At 40.0% G+C, this 13,392-nt stretch overlaps 2 protein-coding genes across 2 annotated transcripts in view; both read left to right on the top strand.

Moving 5' to 3' along the window:
- The window catches only part of LOC139558983 (BOLA class I histocompatibility antigen, alpha chain BL3-7-like), a 220,857-nt gene that overhangs the window by 49,439 nt on the left and 158,026 nt on the right, over positions 1-13,392 (top strand). The gene's annotated exons all lie outside the window — the stretch shown is intronic.
- LOC139558981 (class I histocompatibility antigen, F10 alpha chain-like) overlaps positions 11,223-13,392 on the top strand; it is a 20,579-nt gene continuing 18,409 nt past the window's right edge. The window contains exon 1 of the mRNA XM_071374554.1: positions 11,223-11,381. Coding sequence (XP_071230655.1) covers positions 11,324-11,381 — 58 coding nt within the window. The 5' untranslated portion in view covers positions 11,223-11,323. The remainder of the gene's footprint in view (positions 11,382-13,392) is intronic.

Raw genomic sequence — 13,392 nt, 5'->3', positions numbered from 1 at the left:
TAAAAAGGAACATATCAATTTCTAGGTTAGACAAAATACAGCTAGGAATGCGTTCAGCTCAACATTAGCAAATTATTTACATGCAAATTGCGTTCTACTTGGAGATTCGGACGCTGTGGGCTACTTCAGTCAAGGTTTGGTCTTGAATACAAACATCTGTAATGGTTCAGGGTTGTTTATACTAGTGACAGGTGTAGTGGACTACTAGCTGAACCAGCCAGGATGATGAGGAAATATATGGCCTTTCAGGGGAGCGAAGAGAAGTGGACCCACCAGAAAAGTCTCCACAGCAGGATACCCAGAAGAAACCACAAAGCTGAAGATTGTGTGATATTATTGCGGAGCGCTCCAATGATGATTATAGAGATGTGACTCTGTAATATTGGCGCTGAAAGATATTGGTGCTTCAGAAAATAAATCTGCTGTCTATTTGAAATCTATCTCAGGCAGATACAACTAACTGCATTAGGCTGTATCAGGTGTGATAGTGCCGGGCTGGATGAAAATGCTTTCTTACTGTTCACTTGGAAACAAATGAGGAAACATGGTACTTTGTACTTACATAATAACTGCTATGTAACGGCTATGTAATTACAGTTGGTATTGGTTGTTAGATAACAACCAACATGTTTCAGAACAAAGTTGATACTGCATTTATTACTGTGTATTAGATGTCTATGTTTGAGGGCAGCTTGATGCAGTGGGACTAGATACACTGTCATTACTACTTAAATAGGCATCCATCTCACAGTTGCTGAATGATTATGAATGGATAAATGATTTGTAGTGAACCGCATCGTTTTAAGGAATGGATTTCTGAATACATTTTGCTTATGATTCAAACCTCATCAATCCTCATTCCTGTTAATCACTAATTAATGTGCAAATACCTTCCTCAACCATGAATGCTTATTGTCAGAAGAATCCATACACCTCCTACCCTTGGGCAACATCATCTAACATCACAAAGTTCACTTCCACTGCTATGCTGATGACACACAGCTCTACCTCTCCACCCAACCCAACCCACCACTCCCCTCCCACCTCCTCATCAGCTGCCTTCAAGGCATCCAGAGCTGGATGAGCATGAACCTCCTCAAACTCAACATCAACAAGACAGAGGTCATGCCCATCGGCTCCAAATCCACTCTCTCCAAGCATCACCATAGATGGTTCCCCAGTCCCTCTGTAAACACAAGTTAAAAGCCTCGGTGTCTCCCTAGATAGTTCCCTCTCTATTCGAACCCCACATAAAAAGCAGCACCCGGCCAGCATTCTTCCACCTCCGCAATGTGTCCAGGCTCCGCCGCTCACAGTCACACTCCAGCACCAAAACCCTCATCCATGCTTTTGTTACTTCCTGACCCAGTACCACTGTAACACTCTTCTCACCGGATCCCCACCAAACTCATCAATAGACTGGTTCTGAACTCTGCTGCCAGAATCCACACCCATACCAGATCAACTGAACACATCAAACCCATCCTCATCTATCTACTTTGGCTCCCTGTGCAATCTTGTTTTTCACTTTAAACACTCCTCCTCAGCTACAAAGCCCTCTACAACCTGGCACCCACCTACCTCTCTGATCTTCTCCCAGTCTATGCCCTCTCCCACTCCCTCCCCTCCTACTTTGCTGGCCTCCTTGTCTCCCCCCATTCCACCTCTCCACCATGGGTGCCCGGGCCTTCAGCTCCTATTCCCAACCCTACCACCTTAAACCAAACCCTTACCCTAAACCGTGTACCCTACCACCTTAAACCAAACCCTTACCCTAAACCAACCCTACCACCTTAAACCAAACCCTTACCCTAAACCAACCCTACCACCTTAAACCAAACCCTTACCCTAAACCAACCCTACCACCTTAAACCAAACCCTTACCCTAAACCAACCCTACCACCTTAAACCAAACCCTTACCCTAAACCAACCCGACCACCTTAAACCAAACCCTTACCCTAAACCAACCCGACCACCTTAAACCAAACCCTTACCCTAAATCAACCCTACCACCTTAAACCAAACCAAACCCTACCCTCAACCAACCCTACCACCTTAAACCAAACCCTTACCCTAAACCGTGTACCCTACCACCTTAAACCAAACCAAACCCTTACCCTAAACCGTGTACCCTACCACCTTAAACCAAACCCTACCCTCAACCAACCCTACCACCTTAAACCAAACCCTTACCCTCAACCAACCCTACCACCTTAAACCAAACCCTTACCCTAAACCAACCCTATCACCTTAAACCAAACCCTTACCCTAAACCAACCCTACCACCTTAAACCAAACCCTTACCCTAAAACAACCCTACCACTTTAAACCAAACCCTTACCCTAAACCAACCCTACCACCTTAAACCAAACCCTTACCCAACCCTACCACCTTAAGCCAAACCCTTACCCTAAACCAACCCTACCACTTTAAACCAAACCCTTACCCTAAACCAACCCGACCACCTTAAACCAAACCCTTACCCTAAACCGTGTACCCTACCACCTTAAACCAAACCAAACCCTTACCCTAAACCGTGTACCCTACCACCTTAAACCAAACCAAACCCTTACCCTAAACCGTGTACCCTACCACCTTAAACCAAACCCTTACCCTAAACCAACCCTACCACCTTAAACCAAACCCTTACCCTAAACCGGGTAGCCTACCACCTTAAACCAAACCCTTATCCTAAACCGTGTACCCTACCACCTTAAACCAAACCCTTACCCTAAACCAACCCTACCCTACCCTTTTCATACCCTGTTCATGATAAGACACAAGGGTATCCCTGATGTTAGCCGTTATGAGGTGTCTCCTACAACAACAACAAAGATATAGGAAATATTAAATTGTAACATGGGTGTATGTAAGTGTTTCCTAGTCTTTCAACTAGAGCTTTCAGTCCTTTGGTCTAACTGACAGGGAATAAGCCTTTGTCAGCAAGACCAAAAGCCCTTGGTCAGGGTAGTAGGGGCCAGTCTTTTCATTATACTGCACTAACATAGACAGCGTACTGCAGGTTACAATACGAAGCAGTAGAAACAATAAGGGGTCTTCCATGTCCCTGTTTTGGTAAAAAGCTATGGGGCTGGAGAAATGTTACCACTCTCAAATTCATAGACAGAGCTATGGATGTAAGGACTGACCATCCATGATATAGCTCGAGGCATACAGATATCTGTTATAACTATAAACAAGCTATAATGTTATTTATTCATCAGTATCATCATTTAACATCTCAATAATCAATGAAATTTACTAGCATTTCCTATTGGATCATAAGCGTTGGACTAGTTAACTGGAAGGTTGCGAGATCGAATCCCCGAGCTGACAAGGTAATAATCTGTCATTCTGCCTCTGAACAAGGCAGTTAACCCACTGTTCCTAGGCCGTCAATGTAAATAAGAATTGTTCTTAACTGACTTGCCTAGTTAAATAAAGGTAAAAAATATAAATAAATACAAATAAAATAAAAAATAACTGGTGTGTTTCCATGTCACCTACAGTACAACATCATACCCAACAGTCACTCATTATTCCATGATGTATTATTTTTTATGTGTGAAATAACAAACTAAATACCATAGCAAAGATTTTAACCCTAAATACTTTTATAGAATTATTATTTTTTTTTAAAAAATTTTTTTACTTCTAATGGCATTGAGATATGGCTTAATATGTTTTGTATATCCAGTCAACAGATAAATCAGCTGCCTTTTCAATAGAGAATATCTTGTTTTTTATTCTTCCTGAGTCGGAATGTCACATCATTTCCTGACTGTTTGCAGAATGCAGAGAAACAAGGTGGCCAGAAGGATTCTATGACCTGGGACTTTTATCTGATAAACAAGGCAAGCTAGGTCTCTGCTCTGGCCATCTTACTTCCTGGTGTGTGTCCAATCAAATGCCAGTTCTCTGTTGACAATAAAGATAGACTATGCCAGAGGGAGTTGGTAGAAGTTGATACAGGGTCAGATATTTCTTTCACCACGCACAGTTAAGGTCAGGATTGTGGGAGGTGAATCTGATCCTAGATCTGTACCTAAGGGAAACTTTACCCCGGAGCGACAGAGACACACAAAAGTCAAGTGACTCATCATGTTAGAATAACGGAAGGTCTTCTATGCACTGTTGTGTCACTCCTTAAAGATTACATTTGATGGCTAAACATTAACAAGTTATGACCCTGTTTGTTTGCCATGATGGAGAGAATAGTGATAGAAAGTACACAGTTGTGTTGTTCAACCCAGCGTTACCACACACACACACACACACACACACACACACACACACACACACACACACACACACACACACACACACACACACACACACACACACACACACACACACACACACACACACTTACATAAATGAATAAAGTAGTTTATATCTAGTGGCCGTTGCCCGGGTAATACATGTTTACTGTAGATAGACCTCTCTCTCTCTTTCTCAGGTGTTCACACAATCCAGAACTTGTACGGCTGTGAGTGGAATGATGAGACTGAACTCAAAGATTATTTCCATCACTACGGATACGATGGTGAGGATTTCATTTCATTGGACATGAAGACCGTAAGATGGATAACCTCCGTACAGCAGGCAGATACCATCAAACAGAAGTGGGACAACAACAGCAAGGATCTGAAATATCTCAAATGGTACTTCACTAAGGAGTGTATTGACACTTTGAAGAAGTATTTGAACTTCGCCAGCAGCATATTGAAGCGGATAGGTACAGAGACACTGTCTGAGACACATGGCGTCCTATTCAATCAATCAGCTCAGCTCAGCAGAGGAGTGATGTTATTTGGGATGCTGTTCTGTTTAGAAACATGATCTTAGTGTAACAGAGCAGCAACAGAACAGAGATGAAGAACAGAACACTGTGTGTAACAGAGCAGAAACAGAACAGGGATGAAGAACAGAACACTCTGTGTGAAAAGCTGACAGGTGATCAAACCCTAAACACTGAAACTGAACCCTCAACATCAGCATGTATGTTCAGCATGTTTATCTCTGTTTCAGGCTTTGTTCAGGCCAACAGTAAGTGGTTGAAAGTCACTGAGCTCTTCAGTAAGGCCATTCTACTGCCAATGTTTTTTTATGGAGATTGCATGGCTGTGTGCTTGATTTATACACCTATCAGCAACAGGTGTGGCTAAAATAGCCAAATCCACTCATTTGAAGGGGTGTCCACATACTTCTGTATATGTGGTGTATCTCAAGGTAGGATTTGGCTCAAGTCAGCCTCCCGGGTGGCGCAGTGGTCTAAGGCACTGCATCGCAGTGCTAGCTGTGCCACCAGAGACTCAGGGTTTGAGCCCAGGCTCTGTCGCAGCCGGGAGGCCCATGGGGCGGCGACATGCGTCGTCCAGGTTAGGGAGGGTTTGGCCGGCAGGGATATCCTTGTCTCATCGCGCACTAGCGACTCCTGTGGCAGGCCGGGTGCAGTGCACGCTGACCAGGTCGCCAGGTGTACGGTGTTTCCTCCGACACATTGGTGCGGCTGGCTTCCGGGTTGGATGTGCATTGTGTCAAGAGGCAGTGCGGCTTGGTTGGGTGGTGGATAGCTCTCGACCTTCGCATCTCCCGAGTCCGTACAGGAGTTGCAGCGATGAGATAAGACTGTAACTACTACCAATTTTATTGTATAACCCATATTATAACAGGTTATGACAAGTTAGGTCAGCTGTTATGACATACTATGACATGGTCATGACCCTGTCATAATGTGTTATGACGCTGGGTGTCAAGGAAATTGTTACCACTTCTTGTAACTAATAACTGCACAACTAAAATCCACAAAGTAATGTGCACCCAGCCACAAAGACACATTTCTCTAAAATAGCAATATCTGGTGATAACTTCTTTGGTAACACTTTACTTGACATCCAGTGTCATAACACATTATAACTATGTCATAATATGTCATAACAGCTGACTTAACCTGTCATAATATGGTCATAACACTGTCATGACCCATATATTTACACCTGTTGTGACATATATTGCGTTATTTTATTGCTGTTTATGACACCTACAATCATTATTTTCATTACCAAGATGTTTCCTTTTGTTTGAAAGTTTCTCTTAAATCCTTTGTTTTTGATGTAATGAATTCTTTCAGTCATGTTTTTTTGATAATATTTTAAATAACTTGTAGAAAATACACTTTATGACACTGTCATGAAGCATTATGACCATCATAATCATATAAGCCAAATATGCCTATCACAAATATGCCCTTATATCAGTCACCAGTCAAAAATAGTGTGCCTTGTCCTGCTTCTGAAATCTGCTCCTGAATTCATCCCATTCATCAGCAACAGAGCATAGGGGTAGGTGCATGTCTGACATCAATTTGTGCACAATTACAATGATCATTTAATATGGTCAATTTAAAATATATATATCAGAAACATACTGTTGACACATAGGCTACGATGTAGTGGAATGTTTAGCATTGTGTGATAGGTTGTGCGGGTTTTTACAGTCTTATGTAGGTGTCACAACCAGCCATAAAATAACGCAATACATATCAACACAGGCCTAAAACAATGTGTCACGACAGTGTTATGACCATATTATAACAGGTTATGACAAGTTATGTCAGCTGTTATGACATATTATGAAATGGTCATGACCCTGTCATAACGTGTTATGACGCTGGGTGTCAAGGAAATTGTTACCACTTCTTGTAACTAATAACTGCACAACTAAAATCCACAATGACAAAAATCTTTTTTTTTTTTTTTTTACAATAACTGGGTCTCATATTGGGGTTATAGGTTTTAAAATAGTTTGAAAATCAAAAACAGATGGGTTTTCACTGAAAATGAGTTATTTCAATTTTTGCTAATCTGAAGCAGTGAAGTTGTTAGATGTTACAAACTAAGTTCTAAAGCTATGATGTGCCACACTGTCAACATCCTGGAATAAGGAGAATCACTATTGTCTTAATAATTAGACAATAACAAAAACTTCTGAGCTTTTGGATTATCTTTCTGCTACACAGGTAAACTTGGAAGTGTTAACATCAATGATAAAACTATTGATAAAACTATAATGATGCTACCTTTTTAGACCCCATGTATCCCGGGGGTTTTGTGATCCGTACTCCATGGTGTCCATTAATACTCTACAATATCATTCAATAGCAGTTTTATTCTTAACAATGGTGTACAAATTATTTTCTCAGATCTTTACAGTTTTATAACAGACATATTGGAGGTAGCCTGAGTGTCAGTATGTTTGTCTCTCTGATTTCAGAGGGGTTGAGTTAAATGCGGAAGACGCATTTCAGTTGAAAGCATTCAGTTGTACAACTGACTAGATATCCCCATTTCCCTTCCCTTTTCACTTTCTGCTATCATGCCAAGGAGTTGGAAAGAGAGCAGAAACCAACTGGCACTCAGGCTATGTTGGAGGAGGTTAGTTATATTTTTTGTGTGATTAAATGTTTTATTTGACAGTTGTTTTTCAGAAACAAATGCTTGCTAACTTACTAAATGTGTCTTTGTGCTTCATATTGAGCTTTGGGGAGCTTCAATCAGGAGCCAAACAGAGAACTTGCACCCTGGTCACATGCTTTAGTGCTGAAGAGACTTACAGTAATTCACTAGTGTTTAATACTATGAATGGGCAGATGTTTCATACTTGAAATCACACCTCATCATCCTTCAGGTACCATCCCCTTCAATCTTTGGTACATAGGCTATACTGTAGTACTCTCTGTGCTCCTCTCATCTACACTACATGACCTTTGACACCTCAGGCCAGTCAGCAGCAGGGCTGTTCAGCCACAGTTACTGTAATCACTAATAAGATGTGTATGGAAAAAAACACAACTACAACCCTCATTATAGTTCACCCATGGGAACAAACATGGCAGACCAGCCAGACCTACAGATGTAGGATCTTCATTTGATCACCCTGTTGCAGGAGAACTTTCCTGAAATGCAGGAAATGTTAAACGTGTAGTGTATTTGAGGTTTAAAAAGGCTTCTGAAGATTGTAATTTCCACTTTGACATTTCAGACGTGATTCCCATGAATTATAATCCACATAATAATTCCCATTTCCTGTTGCAGCAGGATTATTTTCCTGCTGTAGCAAACTGTCTCAAACAAGATCCTACATCTGTATGTCAAAGACAGGATTTGAATGACCGGTTGCCTACTGGAGGAAGACTAGTGAACTGGTAAAGGCTGTTAGAATTAGTGAGGCCTTCGTTTAACATATTTGTTACTGCTATAATATAAATATAAACAAGCTATAAAGTGATTTATTCATCAGTGTCACCATTAAAACATGTCAATAATCAATGGCATTTACTTTTACTTTCTATTTCAATTTATTTTGCTCATTTCACTCTGGTGCCTGATGCCATTGTACTTCTTTCATCTCCTATTGGATTATAATTCCTCCACTGGTGTTGTTTCATGTCACCTACAACATCATACCCAGCAGTCACTCCTTCTTCCATTCTGTTTTATTTTTGATGTTTTTATTGGCAAAAAAAATGTTTTACTTCTAATGCCATTCATATATGGCTTAACATGTTTTGTGTATAAAGTCTACAGATTAAATCAACTGCATTTTCAATAGATTGTACTTCCTGAGTCGGAATGTCGCAGAATGCAGATAAAAAGGTAACAAGATGGATTCCATGACCCAATACATTTATCTGATAAACAAGCTATGGCCTCTGCTCTGCCTGTCTTACTTCCTGGTGTATGTGCCAAATCAAATGCCAGTTCTCTGTTGATAATAAAGGCGACTATGACAGAGGGAGTTGGTAAAAGTTGCCTTAACCACTGATACAGGGTCGGATGTGTTTTACCCATCAAATGGTTTATATATTAGGACGGGGTTAGAGTAATCTGATCTAAGATCTGTGGTGAGAGGCAACTTCTTCTTTCAGCATGGCAGGCAGAGACATCAGGTGATTTCTCTGAAACAGTGTTGAGTAGAGTTACAGTCTACCTGTAGATGGCACTGTGGCATTGTTCATCCTTCACTGTAGCCTTTGTGACTGATGGTTTGTCCCTTTCATGATTCTTATCAGGGACTTTCCATTCACAGACGTATTAGTTAACTGAACTTGATGTGGTTATCCCCTCCACACACGTACCAGAACACACTGTGGGAGTGTTAAAGAATTCCAGAACATGGTTCCATCTGGGAGAGAATTGGAGTAATTATTGGTGAACAAAAACATTTGACCTGGTTAGCGATGTAGTTACTTTACATCGATGGTAAAAGAGTTTTCATCTATTATCTACTGCCACTGTATTTCATTTTGCATAAGTGTTTACATAGAGTGAGACAAAAACCCTGGTTGAATGGCAAGATTGTAATGTTCATGACAATAACAAACAGAACCTTTATCAATGTAATGCATCCCACTCAGCGGTATGGAGATGAAAAACCATGTTTACTAGAACTAGTTGATGGGTCAGTGTTTCAGCCATCTCATGATGGAGGATAGATAGACACAAGATGGCTGCATGCTGACCCTCTTACAGGAAAGAGCGTGATACTTAACTCAACACTGTTGGACTCCACCCCTCTCATGTGTGTGTGTGTGTGCACAGTACTTTGCATTGCATTTCCATGCTGTATTTGTTTATTGCCCTGTTTTCAATGTGATGCTATAAGATAATTGAATATTAAATGGAGGTAGATCCAACACGATGCACCTACTTCTATGGGTTACATCCAGTATGCCAAATAAAGCTCCATAGACCTTAGCCTGAGATACATGTAGCTCTATTGTGTCATCCTCCCAAACCACAGTAAGCCCTCTGAGAATAGGCCAATAACTAAACCTACAGCAGCAGTTTGCTGCAAGACCTTCCTGTATTTAGGTCTGCCACAACATGCTTGCAGTATCTAGACTGGCTTGTCTTAAAAGGATTTATTGTCACAGAGACACTGAGATTTGTCTTTTTCCTTTATCCCAATACATCTGATATACTGTTTGCCAAAGAAGGACCTGTCAAATTTCAGAGGTGGGGAACTACATCATCAACATAAACCTGTCAAAGATTAAGCTGTCTTCCAATTTATAAGTCTAGTCATAAATAATACAGGGTCATTCTAAACAGGGTTAGGACGTCCATTTAGGTGGCCTCTTACTGTACGTTTCTGCATTGACTCCATTGACTGTCATCCAACATTGTTGTCTGTTTCAGAATACAGTTTTCAATTAGTTAACTTCTCTGACACTCAGGATTGAGTATTGCTTCTCAATCTCATGTGTGTATGTTTGTCTATGTCCTCATTTGCCCCTACAACAAATAGATGGCATGTTTTCATGACACATTGATACTGAAACCAGTGTTAGGAGTGTTGCTGTTTGGGATGCTGCCTGTTCACATACAATATCTCAGTGTAACAGAGAGATACAGCAGTAACAGAACAGAGATGAAGAAGAGCCTCCAACTGACAGAGAATGATGTTCATTGACTACAGCTCAGCACTAATCTAAGGACCCTGGGATTAAACACCTCCCTCTGCAACTGGAATAATTGTAATTATTCGCTCCTATGGCCTATTTATTGCCTACCTCCTCATGCCTTTTGCACACAATGTATAGAGACTCATTTTTCCCCCTACTGTGTTATTGACTTGTTTATTGTTTACTCCATGTGTAACTCTGTGTTGTTGTCTGTTCACACTGCTATGCTTTATCTTGGCCAGGTCGCAGTTGTAAATGAGAAGTTGTTCTCAACTAGCCTACCTGGTTAAATAAAGGTGAAATAAAAAATAAAAAATAAAAAAATCAGAATCCACTGTGAAAGCTGCGCCCCTGGTGTAATCAAAAACATTTGCTATGAGAAATTATTTTTTCATATGTAGTAAATAAAAATAAATAAAAGGTGTACGGTTTTTCAGTCACTGACCTTTAGTGTCTCACTACATTTGAACCCAAATGCGCTCTCTGAAGAAACATTATCTAAGACACATTATCTTGAGTTGCAATAAGCCATCAAAGTTAATAGTGAAAATATCTAGGCCCCCAACCCCAGGAACAATGACAACACGATTTTGGTTCTAATCACACAACTTGCTTTCAGTTTCGTAAGTCACCTGCTGCTTAGTTCCACCCGGATTCTAAAGATGCTTGAGCTGGCTAAATTCTCATTGGCTCAAAAACGATATACTCGTTTTAACTTGGTGCTAAATATGTTTCATCATCAGCCTTACGCTCAGGAGAGTGAGGTTGGTTGTGAGGTTAGAGAGAGAGAACCTTCATATAAACCGTCATGGGAGAGAACACATAGGCCAACTTCAGAATTGACAAACGTCAACATGAAGGGTTTTGTCTTGCTGGTGCTGGGAATAGGACTTCTTCATACAGCATCTGCTGGTCAGTAGAAAGTTATTTTAGATTTGACAAAAATATGACTTTTTTACGTTTATGTAGGTCATTTATTTAAGGCCTATGCTTAAATGGATACTATGGGATTTTGGCAATGAAGTCCTATATCTGCAACCTCGGAGCCAGATGAAGTCGTAGATATCATTTTTTATGTGCGTCTCCGCATGCAGTTTGCAGGAAGTTGCTAACTAGCGTTAGCGCAATGACTGGATCTCTCTGGAAAATATGGCAAAACGCTAGTTAATATTGGCTCGCAAAACTACCTCTAGCTTCATTCGTACTGGATGCAGATACATCTGAATGGAGGTGGCAGTCCTGACAGTGGACACACACACTGGTAATCAACGTTGTTTCCACGTAATTTCAGTTAAATTATGTAAAACGTGGAATAGACGTTGAATTTAAATCTGTGCCCAGGGGGAGACAGTAGCATTTACATTGAAATAAACTGACATGAATCACAATGATGCACTGAGATTTAGAAAGCATGTTGACCAAGGAATAGTCTACTGCAGCCTAGGTTTATGCTTTAAATTCCTAGAAAAACACTTTTTTATTAATGGATTTATGCAGTATGGTCATTAGGGAAAAAAGTATCTTTAGGCTATTTGGAATATTCAAAATCACTTTTGGATCTGCCACGAAAATATTTGTTTTTCACAATGGGCTTCTTTGTTGAATTTAGTTGTGCATAGCTATATGTTTTTGTAGTCCTGTAATATAATTCACTGGAATGTACAAACCTGAAGATTTGCTGTCTTTTAGTTACAAGGTTCTCGCTGTCTTGCCTAGTAGTACCTCGACATAACAATTGCCACACCTAACTGATCAGATGATAGTGGGTTGGTACTAGAGAAAGTTTAAGTCGTAATAGACATATGTGAGGGGTGCCATCATAGCTTGGAAATTTGTACTGTAATTCCAATCTTTTTAAGTTACAATATGTTCAATTTCAGTTCCAATCGTTTTGTGATGGTGAAGATGTAGGCTTTTATGAAGGTACATCAACTTCGCTTGCAGGAAAAAAAGTGTGCCATGTTATTTTGCAGTAACATCCTCAAGGTGGCAGTATAATACCAGAAACAAAGCTATTGTGAGGTCTCTTATAGAAACATCCACTTGCCTATCAAATCTAATTTTATTTGCCACATGCGCCGAATACAACAGGTTTAGACTTTACCATAAAAAAACTTACGAGACCTTTACCAACGATGCAGAGTTAGATAAGACAAAATGTGATAATAACACAAGTTAGATAAGAAAATTTTGAATAATAACACAAGAGCAATAAAATACACAAGAATGAGGCTATATACAGGGAGTACAAGTACCATATTAATGTACAGGATCAGTACGAGGTAGTTGAGGTAGATATGTATATATAGGCAGGGTAAAGTGACTAGTCATCAGGATGGATAATCATAAGAGTAAGAAAAAAGAACTTGAGTAGCAGCAGCAGCATATATAATGAGCATGAAGAGTGTGTGTGTCAGACCTGTGCAGATAACTCAAGGTTGTCAAATATAGTTTATATAGAGTAAAACTAAAATGCAACTATTTTCTTTCATATTCAAATAAAGGTATCAGAAAACCAAATAATATTTTAAAGTATTTTGAATATATAAACATTTATTTTTATGGCTGCCAAATATTTGATGAAGAACCAAAACCTACAATCAGTAAATATAGTGTAACGACCCTGGGTTTATAAGCGCTCGGGCTAGGAGGTCGAGGGTTCGAGACCTGCTCCCTGCCTGTTTCATTACAATATGATTAATAGCACTTGGTTTGGAGGGCTCTCAGATATGAATCTTAGTATAAACTATAGCCTAGAATTAAATACATGAGGAACATGGAATCACATCAGCATTAGAGTGGACCACTTTTGCAGCTTCAAAATGACTAACAAATATATTTTCATAATGAGTGAGACGGTAATACAAGGTAATACAGTAACACTTGTCATGAAGTTCTTATACATGTGTAGTAACTTTGATAG

The sequence above is a fragment of the Salvelinus alpinus genome, chromosome 29, assembly GCF_045679555.1.
Source record: "Salvelinus alpinus chromosome 29, SLU_Salpinus.1, whole genome shotgun sequence".
NCBI lineage: Eukaryota > Metazoa > Chordata > Actinopteri > Salmoniformes > Salmonidae > Salvelinus > Salvelinus alpinus.
Note: the sequence above shows the minus strand (reverse complement) of the source record. Positions and strands in the feature narration are given on the sequence as shown.